The sequence below is a fragment of the Perca flavescens genome, chromosome 9, assembly GCF_004354835.1.
Source record: "Perca flavescens isolate YP-PL-M2 chromosome 9, PFLA_1.0, whole genome shotgun sequence".
In the NCBI taxonomy this organism is placed as follows: domain Eukaryota; kingdom Metazoa; phylum Chordata; class Actinopteri; order Perciformes; family Percidae; genus Perca; species Perca flavescens.
The window spans coordinates 21,907,949-21,923,993 of record NC_041339.1 but is presented as its reverse complement, the minus strand read 5'-3'; the positions used below and the strand labels follow the sequence as shown (position 1 = coordinate 21,923,993).

Below are 16,045 nucleotides of genomic sequence, written 5' to 3'. Positions count from 1 at the left end.
TGGCAGCTGATCGCATCACCCTGGAGCTTCAAAGCCACCCTATCTGCTCAATTTCACCCAGCAGGACTCAAGTTCGTTGACTCTGCCGGTTAAATAAAGTGTAGAATTGGTTCCTGGAGCGTGACGCTGGCCAAGTGAACTTTGCCATACTGGCCCTCAGGTCTGTTTCGGTCTCGGCTTCTCAGCTGCTGTGTAATAACACTGGCCGGTCACTCTCCGGTGACTTTTTCCTGGCGCTGAGCAATAAGCCTGCTGATTGATTCATCACTCTAATTTACAGTTTTGCCTATGAACAATAATGTTTCAGTCTATATAGGAAGATTAGGTTTTATTTTTTACTATTTTAAAACAAAGCATCCAATGAAATGTTTATTGTATTTATTCAAGTGGGAAGATACATTACCCATTTTCACTATAATGACTAGACTAGAACGGAAAAGCTTGCACATACAAGAATTAGTGTGCCATTTAGTAAACACTCACTCTGGCCCAAGTGGTAGAATGAGCCGGTTTCTTAGCAGCTTTTGGCAGGGCAGTTTGTCTCCTTAAATCATTTTCTATCCAAAAAACATTACAACATTACCATACACTCCTTCACTTTGGTATCAGAAGGAGCCATACTTCTAACCATGGAAGTGTTATTGCAACTGTTATACCATACTCTAGCTTTGATCCAAGCCAAGCCGTTTTGTACTGTTGTTTTTTTGCATTTATCTCTGTGCCGATAAAGCACAACAGATTCCTGTGACAAATTACATGCAACTTCTTTTACATACAGTACAATGGGTGTGTCTTGTAAGCTTTACAGTGACTGCCCTTATGTAAAACTTTAAAGCTTGCTCTAGTACAGGAAGCGTACAGTGCCATGGTTGCCTTTACAGGTCTTTGTAGGTGAGAAAAGAATAATGCAGAGCGAGGGCCTAGATGATGAATGTAGTACAACATTATCATGTGTATCACTGTTAAGGTGATACTCTTTTTCAACATGGCATCATGAATTTGCGTAAACATACACGCCACTTTATTAAAGCCAAATGGCGTGTTATCTGTACGCATTTTGAGCCATCCACGTGTAGGTCTACGCTGTATACAGCAGATGTAAACATACACACCACGTGGCATCGCAATGTTGCGTGTTATCACAAGAATGTGACATACTATCGCGAGAGCAATGTCACACGTGTGTAAAAAAAAAATAAAAATAAAAGGTTGGGTTTAGGAAAGAAACATTGGGGAAGGCTTAAAATTATTTTTTATTTTTTTTAAACGGTTGAACATCGCCACATGAGGGACGCGATCCCGGCTCTCCTAGGTGAAAGTCCTGTGTTTTACCCATCCACCACCCCAACCAATCTGCTACGGCGAAAATTCACTCGTAATGTAGGTCAATGATGGGAAAATTGCGTTGATAAACACGCTATATAGCAATTATGCATCTTGATAACACGCCAAAATGGCATACGAATTGGCATGTCATACATACGCCACTTTATGAGATCGGTCTGCCTTTTTAGATTGAATCCTTAATGTCTGAAAACTTATTATTTTACTGCGCACATTATGGTTATGGTAACAATTAGGGTTGGGTACCCAACTCTACTTTTTAGGGTACCGACCCAATTACGTCCGATTACCAAGTACCGATTCACGTTAAATCAATCAGAGCCAAATTTTGGTACCTGAGAGTGCTAAGCGCGAGCTTCTCTGTCCTTGCTACTGCATGTTTTGACAGAGAGAGGGGCGCAGTTCTCTGAATACATCCATGGCGCAGAGCACCAAACATCTTTGACAGGTTGGACAGAAAGCAGTTCTGCCTAGCTTTATTGGGCATTCTTTGAGCCAAACAAATCCTCTAATTTGTTTATCACACTTCATCTCTACGGTGTTGCTTCAGTTTTTCTCTTGTCTCTTTAGTTTAATAAAAAATAAATAAATAAATAAATAAAAACCATTACACATTTAATTTCTCTGCACTTCTCGGTATAAAAATTGTATAACTGATGTACTAAACCGTATAAAATTGAATGTTGTACAAATATAAAAATTGGTAATGCCATGTTAACCCTTACACTTATTTAAAGTGTTTCTTAAAATATGATGGTAGCAAAGTGGCAGAGCAGCACACAGGGGCGCCAAATGTGGAAAATCAAAATTATGATTGATAGATTAAATAAAAAAAAAAAAAAAAAAAAAAAAAAAGCGTTTGTTTTTTACAAAAGATAACGCCACAGGGTTTTAAGGGACCCTCTTAACATGTGATGTTACTTCTCACACTTTTTCACCTTTGCTTCACTGTTGTGAGATAGATACGAATATGGGTGAAATGTTCTAACATGTTAAACTTAGACGCTGACTCAGATGAGACAGAGGCATGATAGTGTGAAAGTTCAAAATGAACCAGTCATCACACCTCACCATAGTGTTAACCAAGAGGTCAGCATGCCTGATGATGGTTCATATAAGATAAAAAAAAAAAAAAAAAAAAAAAAAAGAAAAGGACTGACAGTGTTAAAATAGCCAAGCTTCAAAACGGGTGAAAAGCCTCTGATCATCACAATGACAACTTGAGTTTTTATAGATTTCAGCATTTCTGCTAAAGAAATCAAGTAAGCAGAGTCTGATTCACAACAGTATGAAGTTTAACAAAGAGTTATGAAAAGTGGTAGTAGTTACACACGCACACTAGACCATGATCACATAATTACAGGAAGTTATTTGTTAGAAGTTAGAAAATAAAGTATATAATGGCCTCTCTGGATGGCCTTTCTGGGTTAAAAAGAGGACGAGTTTTGGCACTTATGACAAATCAAACCTGATTGAGTGATAAGCTGAGGTACCATTGGTTTGGCACAGCCGTTTCCAATGAGCGAATAAACCGTTATCAGTCTACCCAGCCACAATGACTCACGTCCGTTTCCTTGCAAAGACCTGCTCATCGTAAGACACTGGAGGAGGTGTGTGGGGGGGGCAGAGAGTGGTTCTCCGCTGGCGAGAGGAGACACTCGAGGCGAAGTTGATTCGAGAAAAAGAAGAGGAAGAAGACAAAAGAGGAAGTGTTTGACAGAATATGAAAGCGGACATCAAAGCAAAGCAGGAAATGTAGGTTCTAGCAAAACCTGCGCCTTTCTCAGCTGAAGACAGGAGAAAAAAAAGCACCCAAAGAACTTGCATTGCCTGCCTCGATGTTAGATCCATAACCTTAGTTGGCCTTCAGAGCAGGTTGGGCTCACGTTTACTTACTTGATGAGAACTTGTGGAAGAAAAAAAAACACTTGAGTAAATCCACTGCTTTGCTAAACATTCACAACCTGACAAGATAGATTTTCTATAAAAATATAGATATTAATGTGCTATCAATTCATTGCTTAAGTCATTTTTCAAGCAAAAATGACAAACGATCCCTAGTTTGAGCTTCTCAATCGTGAGGATTTTCTGCATTTCTTTGTGATACGATGGTCAAGACAAAGAAATTAGTTTTTGACTTGGTTATCTGAAGACTTCACCTTGGGCTTTAGGAAGATGTGATGGAAATCCATCACAACTGTATAACAATACTTAAACAAATAATTGATGAATAATCAAAATAATAATTGCAAGATCCATCAGTAATCAAAATTATCATTCATTGCAGACCTTTTCACATCTTTATTTTTCATCTTGTTCCTAATTGTTATCAAAAATCAAATTCAAGAGATCCCTCTCTCTCTCTCATATATATATATATATATATATATATATATATATATATATATATATATATATATATATATAAAAAATGTAGTACCAGTCTGGCTTTAGTAACAACCTTTTAGCCTTCACTTCTCAGTTAAGAGAGAGAAATGTTCATTGGAGAAATGTGGCATCCATACATCTAAAACAGTAAAACTGAACTTAAGGATTATCTTATATCTTATATCCTAGAAGTGATTTGTCTCACTGTGTGTGGACTTAAGTACCCACAGATAAGCCATGAGAAAGAAGTTTGGGACGGACTGGAAAAAAAACAAGGCAGGCAGTGATTGGTAAATGAAAAAGAAACTGAAGAAAACAAAAAACTCCAAGACCCTGGAGACGCCGAGAATAAGCCAAACATGAGCACCCCCTAAAATCTCTTATTCACTCTCTTTCTTCAAACTTGGAGCCTCTCTTCAACTCGCTTAGCCAATCCCACACTGTCACACACACACACACACACTGTCACACACACACACACACTGTCACACACACACTGTCACACACACACTGTCACACACACACCAGATGAACAGCCACAAGCACCAGTGAGCCAGATCAGTAGACGACACCCATTGAAAGCAAGCAAGAGCACAGAAGAGGATGGATGACTCAAATGCATCTGCCTGCCATGCTTTCAACACATCCTCATTACTCACTATTCAGTCAACTCGGTCTCCAGGGGGGGCCCCGGCACTGAAACCCTGTTGTTCAGCCCTTGCTTCACACTCTGGGAGACTGAATGGCTGAGACACAGCTCAACATTTTCTCCAGCAACTTATTTAGAGCTAAAAACATTTATATCCCACAAACCTCTAGTCAAATATTTTCCTCCATGCCTGAAGACTAAGCTCTGACCTGCAGTCAGCTTTAAAAGCCTCTACAAAAAGGCATTGTCCTAGAACTGCTGAATCACCTAACCACTTAATTTACCCCTTCCCTATTATGGTTTTACTTGCTCTGAAATATATTTTTCACCACTGCACTTTGAGATTTATTATTGCTCATCATTAGCATAAGACAAACTGAGATGAGGCCAATTCTGCCCAGTGCTTGTTTTCTCCCTTTCACTTCCTCAATTTTGTGTCAGAATATCTGACTTTACTGTAAACCAAAAGGGTATATCCGATGGGTGACCTTTGAGGAAACAGCACAGATGTCAAGAAGGGTTTTGTTTTAGACACACTTAAATATCTTATTGCCAAACAGTTCAAACTAAGGCTGGGCAATATATCGATATCATGATATGAGACTAGATATCGTCTTCGATTTTGGATATCGTAACATAAGTGTTGTCTTTTCCTGGTTTTAAAGGCTGCGTTACAGTAAAGTGATGTACTTTTCTGAACTTCCCAGCCTGTTCTAGCTGTTCTATTATTTGGCTTTTCCCCACTTAGACATTATGTCCACATTACTGATGATTATTTATCTAAAATCTAAGTGTGAAGATATTTTGTTAAAGCACCAATTGTCAACCCTAGAATATCGCCACAATATCGATATTGAGGTATTTGGTCAAGAATATCATGATATCTGAAATCAGAATCAGGCATTAAGACTTGCGGTGTGAACGTAGCCTATGTGTAACTTTAGTGTTTCTGTAACTGTCACTTTTCATGTAATGATCTTAAATGAGCTGTAACAGCAAACGAGACTAACAGTGAAAAGAACGCTATTTTTACAGAACGTAGTTTAGTTTAGTTAGTGCCGTTGCTCGGGTTTGATTTTTCCTGTGTAGATACAGAATGAATACGGCAGGCAGACGTACAGTAACACATTCTGAAGGGTCACAGATTTTTTTGTAACACCGCAAAATCCTGTGTTAGCGTATCCAGCCACGTGAAAGGTAGCAGGATATTTATTTACATAGACTAGGCATTGTTGTATTTAAATTTTATTTTTTTTGGTTATTTAAGTTATCTGTTGTAATTATGGCTGATACTAGCACAGGACCATCACAAAAAAGAAAACGAAGAACTAAAAGCTAAAAAGGGAAAGTGAATGCGGGCGAAAACGCGAGTCAACTTCGGTCGGGCTTTCAACAGATGGGAGACAATAACGGGATTGTAAATTATTTCAAACCCACCCCCCAATTGTCCCTCAAGTATGTAATAGGTCTATTTCATTCATAAAATAAACTGTACAATGCAAGACGTGGTTGAATGTCAGTAGCCTATATTAAAGTACTTCCCCCTTCCATTTAGCGCCTGGTTTTTATTTCTTTTCCGTCTGTGTTTGTGTTAGCCTACTATTTTCTTTCCCCTTGTCCCCCTGTACCTGTGTAAAGCGTCCGTGGGTTTCATGAAATATGCTATATGAATCTTTGTTATTATTGCATTAGTTGCTACAACAATCTCTTAATGCTTTGGCTGGTGACAGTGATGACGTTGTTACATATTGTTGGATGTTGATACATCCAAAGTAGGCTAAGTTACCGTATGCAACACTTGAAATGCAACGATGCATCTGTAACGTATTCTCTTTTTGTAAATTAATTATTTACTGTCTGAGCAAAACATTCATTGGGACTATATGACCTCCCGGTAACGCTAACTCGGTAATACAGTGGGCAATACAGCACCGTAAAAACCTTTACGACAGCAGGTGTGGTAAAAACACTAACACTTTTGTCCAAAGCGCAGCTAGAATCACCACAAACTGAAAGTCACATATAGCCACTTTAAGTAACACTAATTTGCCATCAAGTCTGGGTAAATTAAGACTTGAAAATTTAAAAAAAACATGGCGGACAGATGAACCGCTTCAAACCACACAGCCCCGACTCCAGCAGCAGCAGAACTGAGATGCAGTGGCACAGGATAGTATCCTTGGACAAGCAAAACAACTAATATCTCTGCTGAATATTTCAACAGGTAATGGCGGTCTCTAAAAGCTTTTTCCCTTCTTAATACTCACTTCACAACATTGTTAGCAAACCACAAATTATGAGCCTTTTTCACTGATTGTTAGCATGGGAACATGGCTCTTAGTCATGGGGCTAGTCTTAAAATAGTCTTCATTTTTGTGAAACTTGCATTAGACTAATCTAAGAACAACATAAAAACTGACATAACACTACAGACCAGTCTAAAATATCTGGCCCCTGGTCAGTTTTCCTTACTGTATGAAAATTTGGCATCCAGCATCTGAATAAAACGGTTTCCATCAGATGGAACCGATGTGTAAAATAAGAACACGCTAAAGACAAATGTATTTTTGGTTAATATATTCTTGATTCATTACATTCTCAAATTGTTAACATCTGAAGTTACAACACACACCCTGGAGCATTACATAATCCATCAGCTCAACGTAGCCCACCCCTCTCAATGTACAAAGTACAGACTGGTAACAAGAACAAATGAGTCAGTGCATACGTAACATGCACCAACCAAGCAAAAAAAAAGGGGGTCTAACCTGTTCTGTACTGAGACCATTTAGGAAAGGAGAACAAGCACCAACAGTTTAAACACTGTACTTATTCCTGGAACAGACTGCAACATACTCTGTGGCTGATTCAATGGCCCTGCTTCCAGCACAAATTGAGTTAGTTATGGTAGGCCGCCAGGAGCATGGTTGTTTACTTGCTTTGGCAGGTCCACTCTAATTGGAAGTGATCCCCTGACCACATCTTGCTGAGACAACAGGGTGGGTCCGGCTATGCTAACTTAGTCAACCACTTTGCCTAAAACAGCTGGCCTCTTCAGATCTTTAAAAATTTATAAAAATATTACATGTTTGGCATGTTTTTAAATCAAACAAAATGTACTGTACCATCACAAAATGAAGACATTATTTTTGCTCTGCCTGTGTGCAGGAGACGAGGATTGTCTTTGGGAAGAGGGCCGAATTAGTTGAAAACTGTTAATGAGCAATATGAGGGTGGTGAGGAGACATCATTAAAAGCCAACTCCGGTCAGTTACTATGCTTTTCCAAAATGCTGGGGGATTGCTCAGCACCAACTTTTACCCCAATTTAAAAGCAAAGAGAAGAGAGTTTTGTCTATGAACTGAGGCGCCTCACTTGATTAATTAAACTAGAAAAGGCAATGTGAATGGGAAGGGAAAAAAATGCCTCAGCAGTTAAGCAGCAGAGTGGGAGAGTGTTAACAGCTCAGTTAGGGACTGACAAAAACGAAAAGAGCCAGAACAGACACATTAGAGGGAGACAGAGGAGGCAGGGCCAGTGGTCCGGCCCAAAAACAGAGCTGGTGCAGACCCGTCTGCTCAGCCCGGGGCGTCCCACAATCACGGCCATTCAGGGCTCCTGGAATGTGTCCCCTGGAAGTTCAGGCAGGTCAGCTATCTGTGGAAAATAAGCTGCTCCCTTGTTTCCAGGCACTGCGGCAACCAGGCTACAAACCTCAACACACACCCCATCCCAAACCTGACCCTAAACCCTCCCCCTTTGTGTTAAACTGTCAAACAGCCAAGAGGTAAAACCGACAGAGGCGCTACAGTACAAGTACTGAACATGTGCATATTCAGACTAACGATCAATGGAGGTAGGCTCTTCTACAATAAAGTTAAATTAAAATGGCATATGTGTGGTGTAAAATATCAGTCAATAACACTTTTGACAATTTGTTATCACTCTAGGCATGCAAAAAGTTGTTTAAAGTCAAATTTGTCCAACTGAGAAAGGATGTGCACCGCAAGTGTCTCTTCAAGAAATGACTCTCCACCAGTTCAACCATTGTTTTCCGAACTGCAGGAGCCATTGCACCCCAGTTGGAGGTGGACGACTCACAATTTCCACCAAGTTGAACTCACACGCACACTTTGCAGCTGACCTTTCAGAAAGCTTCCAATCAGATTACAACTTCATGTGACATTCAATGTGTGTGAGGAGAAATTCATCTTGTGGGTATTTGAGTTTCCACAATTACATGGTGAAATCATATGTTGGCTATCAGATATGTTGAGGTGGTTTGTACATTTGGAAGATGGTTTACTTTTCTTTTGTTGGCCCAAGTTTATCGGTTTGCTTGCTGATACAAGCGGCAGTCTTTTAATCTGACCGAAACAAACTTAAGTTTATAAAACTGTGTTTGTGACTAGATGGTGGAAGGTTTGAATCCCCATTCTGACTAGAGACCGTAACCTTCACAAAGGCTCTTGTATTTCATACTCTTCAGTAGCCAACAGCAGACTGTGGCTAAAATGGGCCACTCTCAAATGTGAATGTGTATATTCACAAAACCAGCAGGTGCAGACCTTCTTACCACCTTCCTACCTTCTAATCACCCATATAAGATCTTCACAACAACATTTCTATCATTTTTAGCCCTGTCAAACAAGTCAAACCGTGTTCCAGTAAAACAGGGACACTGGAAATGCCTCATGAAAAACAGCAACCAACAGAGTCAGGCTGTTGTGAGGGAGAGGAAGAATGAGGGGTCGAGTGAAGTGAGTGCAGGCCTCGAGCAAATACTTCAGATAGCAGAGGAAGAGTCAAATTAAAGCGAGGCAGAGTAGTAAAATGTGGAGGTCATTCAGGAAAAGATTAATAATTGGGATGTACACAATTCATCAATTATATATTATTCATTCACATCATCAGATTAATCAATGAGGTTCTTGCTCAGTTATTGTGCTCCTCCTCTGGATAAAATGTTATACAGTAAATTGTATACCACAATAAACTCCAGGCTGCATTTCTCTACACTGCGCAATAAAGATACCACTGTTCCTCAGTTTGAGAAATACAATCTATGATGGATTAATAATTCATATTCTAATTGAGACAGTACAAGGGCAGGGTGGTCGGTCCTGGGAGGAGTAATTCAGTTAAAGGGCCAAACTGCTCCTATCGAAGGAAACCAATTTGTCCCAGGGGCAACTTCACCACTTTATTTGGCAGAGATACAGCATGCTGAGCAGAGATGCTAACCATTCCAAGCTGAGGGGAAATCATTCTAATCACACAACTCCACACCCACAATGCTTTGTTCCACTTTTGTGATGGACTCTAACTCAAAACAGAACCAAACAATGAAACTTGGAACAGATTCCCCAATGAGGCTGCGCTCGTGCACAGAACAATGCACCTCTGAAAAGAGTTTGAAAATCCGTCCGTTTATATTGGGGTGTGTTCTTTGAAATCTTTATTTTGTTACATGGAAGTTATCAAGGCATTTTAATTACAACTGATGACAGTTTAAGTATGCCTATGACTGCCAACTTGCCTTTGGGCCCCACAACCTCACCCAAAACTGCACAAGTTTTGTGGTTAACCAAAATTTGACATAGTGTGTAAGTATGCAGGGGGCAGAATCCATATAGAGAAGCGACAAAAACAGTTCCACTGTTATTATTTAGGCAAAGTGCATAGGAGATATAGGGGCTTATCCAGTCTTAATATAAAAGTTGCCATTGTGTACTTTTCATTATAGAATAAATTACTTTTCAAAGTTTTGTTAAAACTTGATATAAGCTTTTGTGCATGCAGTGATTTATGTGGTTCACTGTCCACAATGTTATTGTCCAACATTCTCATTTTATAGTTACCAAAAACGCTGATGCCTTGTACAAACGTTTGGTGCAGAAGTGATCAACAGGAAAGTTTTTAGCAATGTTCAGGTTGGTGTTGACTCAAATAGCACCCAAACTGTTGATCTTATTTTGTTGAAAAATAGGGGAGCGGGGGTGTTTTTAAATGATGGAAATTATCTTCTAAACATTTTTGCAGACTAACCGACTGGAATAAGGATGTGTGAATTAAATCTGATTTAAAAGACATAACATTTTACACTTTAATTATAGCAGCCCTATATGTGACCCTAGTACACAAGGCTTTGTTTTCCTTTTTAACTTTTTTTTAACTATGACAAGTGTGCAGTTTCAAGTCCCTACAATTTACAATCTAATGGAAAAATGAGCAAGTGTGCAGAGAAGAAGTAGTAGGGCTGGGCGACATGGAGAAATCAAATATCCCAATATTCTTGACCAAATACCTTGATGTCGATGTTACGACGATATTGTAGGATTGACAATTGGTGCTTTAACAAAATATTATTTACAAATGAGATTTTTTATAAATAATCATCAGAAATGTCGATTTAATGACAAAGTGTGTAAAGGCAAATAATAGAACAACTAGAACAGTCTGTTCAGTTCAGAAAATGACATCACTTTACTCTAATGCAGCCTTCAAAACCAGGAAAAGACAACACTTAATAGATTACGATTTTACGCTACGCAAAATCTAGGACGATATCTAATGTTACAAACCTATCGCTCATGCTGTTTCTGAACGGATGATTATTACGGTCGCACACCGGTCTGACGCTGGTGGCAACACATGCCATCAAGACTGACGGCGCAGTTTACAAAATGAAGAAAGAGAGCGTAAATAGTGAGGGGCTAAGAGAAGAGACAGGCTGGAGAAAACGACAGAAAGTGTCCAAAGTTTGGAATCAGTTCAAACGTAATTAATATATATGAAATGTCTGTACAGTGTGTCTACTGCGAAATCGAAACTAGCTTACCACAATAATGGCACGACATCAATGCTTCATGAAAACAGGTTAAGTATAACTTGTACTTATAAGCCTATATACAGCTCAGTCTCAGGTTGAAACTTGTAGTTCTGAAAGTTAAGTTGCACAATTTAAGGTAATGTTTAATGTATGCCTTAGTTTGAGGTTGTTATTGCATTTCAGAAAATCTTTTCTTTGTAATATGGCACTTAAATAAATGCACTTAATGATTAGTTTTTTGAGAGATGATACTGTAAGCAGTGTAGGCAATACAAATGTTGCTTTTATCCGAAAATTAAACCAAATTATTGCTCTTCAATAAAACAAAAGTATTTCTTAAATCGATGAAATAATCGGTAAAATACTCTATTACTAAGCTAGCTGCAGCCCTAATCTAGTCTCATATCATGATATCAATATATTGTCCTTCCCTACCTAACAGGTCAGCACAAGTCAACACTTGTGAATCAGCAGACATCGTCCAGCTGATTCAGTCTGGCCATGTCATCGCTGCTACAGACACCGGTGGCTTACGTGCCCGGCCTGCTATCACTGCAACAAGTGTGTGAGTCTGTGCGCACATCTGTCTGTCTTCACGTCCTGTCCTGCTGCCAGCATCACCATAGCTACACAGACGGCCACTGATCACACACACACACACGATAATGGCTGTTCCTTTCATGAAATATGTGACATCACACGTTTCTCCCCTCTGCACACAATCAACCCTCAATCTCCCAAAAACACACACACCCCTCCTCTGGCTGTACTATTCATAATATGCACTGAAGAACAGAAGAGAGCACACTGAGGTATAAATAAAATAAATACAGGACAGACTATGCACGTGTGTGTGTGTGTGTGTGTGTGTGTGTGTGTGTGTGTGTGTGTGTGTGTGTGTGTGTGTGTGTGTGTACTACAGCTCTCATCTAGGTCATTCTTGGCTGAGACATCACCTTTCCAACTCTCCTCTGCTTGCTCCTCTGGCAAGTGGCAATGAGTGGCAACACTTCAGCTCAAGCTGTGCGACTGCCATCCGACAGACCCTAAAAATAGCTATAGTGTGTACATAAGCGGAGTACTGTATACAAGTAAAGAGTTGGTATTTACAAGGTATAAAGTTGGGAAGCTGGGATTGCTGCTCAGGGAGAGTATGTCTCTCCTAGACAGACAAAAGAAGAAAAAAAACTGACCGCCTACGTTTGGGGAGTTATTCCCTTCTCAGCTAAAAAACAAAGCTACTGCATGTGTTGTAACATCTCCAAGTGCTTGTTAATGCCCCCTAAACCCAAGCAGCCTGTACAGTTGAATGGAAGCTTGAGGGAGGGGGGCTGTGGGTGTGTGAAGAGGCAAGTAACTAAACAATGTTTTGTCGTTCGCCTATTAATGACAAAGACAGAATATTCCTCCTGTCTCCACTTCTCATTGGCTCACTACCCCTCCTTCCTCTCAATTTACATTTACGCATAGAAAAAGAATTTACAAAAAGTACAACCAAACACTTAATGTGCTTAATTTTGGCACTGGTGAAGGGAGAGGCGTTCTCCACAGTGCGGAGTATGATCACACTGCAGTAGAATGCAACAAGAATGTTTAAAATGAGGGCAAATTTCCAGATACACACTGACTATCTCCAACAATTTGTCAATGCTGCTACAGTTAAAGACTCATACACTCTAGCAAACTGATATCAATGCCACAATGTTGCATTACTGATGCCCACAGCTGAACAAAAAAAAAAGCAGCAAACATTTTGCAGTGGACTCATTTCACATAGGCCTTTTTATATTATACCCTCTTACCTGTCCTCATCCACATCCATGGAAATATGGATGCCAAACAGGCTGTTGACAGCAGGAGTGGGCAGGTTGAGGCCATCCCCCAAGAAAGGCTTTACAGCATCTTTGCCTGGCACCACAACAGCACTGGACTCAGGTAGGGCATCAGACTTCTGCCTGCTGTCTTCTACCTGGTTACTGAAGACGGAGGGAAGGCACGTTGTTGCTCCTCCGTGGGCTCCTTGGGGCTGCTTGACAAGTCCTCCTGTGCCCGGTGCCTGACTTTGCACTCCTGGAAGGGTGTTGGTGGTACTGGGCACTGTGGCAGGTGCATTCTGGACACCGCTGTGGGAGGTGGTGGTGGTGGAAGATGCTGGGGCAATGCCTAACCCTCCTGAAGGCTGAGTCTGGTTGATATGCTGCTGTTGGCCAATTCCTTGAAGGATGGGTGCCATGGCTGACGTATTGCCCACTTGGAGCAGGAGGCCCTGGGCGGAGGCTCCCTCTCCGCCAAGCCCTTGGGCTCCTGGACCAGCAGGGGTGATTAGAGGTGATGGTACCTGGCTGGTAGGAGGCCCCACAAGGAGGGTAGACATGGGAAGGTTCTGAGTGCTTGAAACAAAGTGCTGCTGACGAAAGTCTGGCTGGCCTGCTGAGAGGCCAGTAGGATGAGTAGAATAGGCAAACTGCTGGGCCTGCGTGGCAGGAGGCATAATGGGAGACATCTGATGCATGGCACCATGGTGCACACCATTGACGCTGTTAGAGAGGAAGGTCGGGGGAGCAACAGGCTGCATATTGACCTGAGCCTGAGTTTGCTGGGATGCTGTAGTTGTATACCCTGTGGGCTGGAAGGCACTTGCTCCGCTCCCTATCTGAGGAGCCAAGCTGTAGCCTTGCTGCAGAGGCTCTGAAGGGTGGGAGTAGCCACTGTCCATGGTGTTCTCCAACGCCTGTGCGGAAAAAGCACTGCTAGTGACCACTGAGTTACTTGTGGCCCCTAGCCCACTGTCCCTGTCTATACTGTGATCAAGGGTGAGAGTTGGCCTTATGCTATCCACAGTTCGATTAACATTTGAATCTGAGTCTCTCTCGTAAAACTCAGTGCAAGTCCACCTGCCCCGTCTGAAGGGCTCTCCAGTACCATGATCAAGTTTAATGACCCTGAAACGGGAACTACAGCTGGTGTTAACAGGAGTTGTGTGAGCCACATTGGTAGAGACAGTGGTAGAATTACCCACTGTATTACTGACTGACGGATGGGTGGCTGAGCTCGGAACAAAGGGTTGAGTTGCAGCTGGCACAGGCGCACTTCCTCCTAAATTATGTGGGGTGACACGACCAGTGACCATACTTTTATAACAGTGTCCCCCGTTGACAGGACCTGTAGTGGGCGGCTGGCCCTCGTGAGTCTCTCCTACATTGTTTAAGGTTTCCTCGGATGAACTCATCTCACACACCCCGAGGTCGGCCCGAGAAACGTCAAATATTTCCGACGACACGTCCTCTGTCCGGGACTCGTCCGGATCGTCCAGGCTCTCGGTGTCGTCGGTGACGCTGCTGGCCGCCACCTGAGCCTGCGTTACACTCGTGATCTGGAAACAACTTTTCTTCTTCGCCGGCATTTTCGACATGTTGACTATATGCGTCAAGTCCGTCTGCTCCCAGATGAAACAAAGTGCTGGACTAATGCCTTGCGAAGTAATTCACAGCTGAGGGATATGACACAGACACGTACCGTCACAGGACGTTTCCATACCGTTCCTCTTCCTCTCTCTTGTCTGAGAAAAGTTTCTCAACCGGGGCCAGACCCTGCGAAACTCCCGAAACGCTCTGCGGTGTCCAGTCACAGCACACGGGCGACTGCCGTTCCCCTCCTCCGGCCTCTCTGACACCCGGTTGGCCTTCCTTGTGTCCCGGCAGCGGAGTTTCAAACAGGCCCTTGTCAAAGTTCTTGTTCAGCAGCTGCCACCGGTACTTTAGTCTGAGGCGGGCCCGGTCTCGCAGCCCACTCTTCCCTCTCAGCTGTAGATGTATTTCTCGCCGACTAGCTAAGTTAGCTGATGTTAGCTAGTTTTCCCTACCTCGGTACCAGCATGTGCGACATCATGATGTAAACAAATCCACTGGCTTTCCAAAAAGAACATATAGTCCAGCGGTAGACAGAAAAAACGTCTCAAAGTCGGTAAAGTTTTGCCTCTTGCCGTGTGGACAGCTCACTTTTGGCAGCTGCTACTAGCAGCTAGCTGACAGATAACCACTTTACCACAGCTGCAGTAAGCTAACGGGTGGCTAACTCCTGCCTGCCGCTCTTAACCCAACCACTCGACAAGATGGCAAAAGCGAAATGCATCCTGGGTATTAAGGGGAACTAGTTTTCTGTTATCTCAAAAAATTATATTTTCAATTCAACGACGCCACAAACTCCTATCTAATCTAATGTACGGCCTAGCAAGTTGGTGAGGCTGTCTACAATTATAAAATAGATAAATTAGTTTTACTTGGCTAAAAAAACTATTTCTGTCGCCGACGCCGTCATAGCTTCCGGTTAACGTCCCACCCCCTGTAGGCCATTTTTTTAGTTTTTCCTAGGATGGCGAAGGCATGCCCACGGATGTTAAGCAAACGGCATGGCACCGTTGGCCCGCCCATATAAATTAAATGACTCGCCCTACGTTCCCTCTGATTGGCTAGTACTCGTTGTCTTCGTTGGTTGGGCTGGTCAGGTTTAGGCAAAAGGAGTGGGATTGGCTAGGGTTAGGTCAAGGTAAGCCAATCAGAGGCAGAGTAAAGCAAAGTAGGGCGGGACATGCCTTCGCCATCCTGAGAGAAAAAGGTAGAGGAAGAAATGAGTTCGCCAGCTGTCGACAGATGTTAGTTTTGGGTGATGTAGTGTTTATAATTAGGTGAGTATACATTCGGATATCCTCACGAATTACATACAGTTTACAAGTAAACATATGTATTTACCGTTGCATTTAGACCTACAGCCATCATATGAAACAACATTGTAGCATCTTTTTTACTGATCTCTGTTGAAAAATGTAGTTTCTA

General features: G+C 41.8%; 1 protein-coding gene across 2 annotated transcripts in view; it reads right to left on the bottom strand.

The window, feature by feature from the left end:
* Positions 1 to 15,474, bottom strand: part of tsc22d2 (TSC22 domain family 2) — a 43,556-nt gene extending 28,082 nt beyond the window's left edge. Inside the window, exon 1 of one of the 2 annotated variants that reach the window (XM_028587982.1) lies at positions 13,016 to 15,474. In XM_028587982.1, the coding sequence (XP_028443783.1) occupies positions 13,016 to 14,625 (1,610 nt within the window). In that variant the 5' untranslated portion in view covers positions 14,626 to 15,474. The remainder of the gene's footprint in view (positions 1 to 13,015) is intronic. The other variant, XM_028587983.1, reaches the window with a different exon arrangement.
* Positions 15,475 to 16,045: the final 571 nt, after the last annotated feature.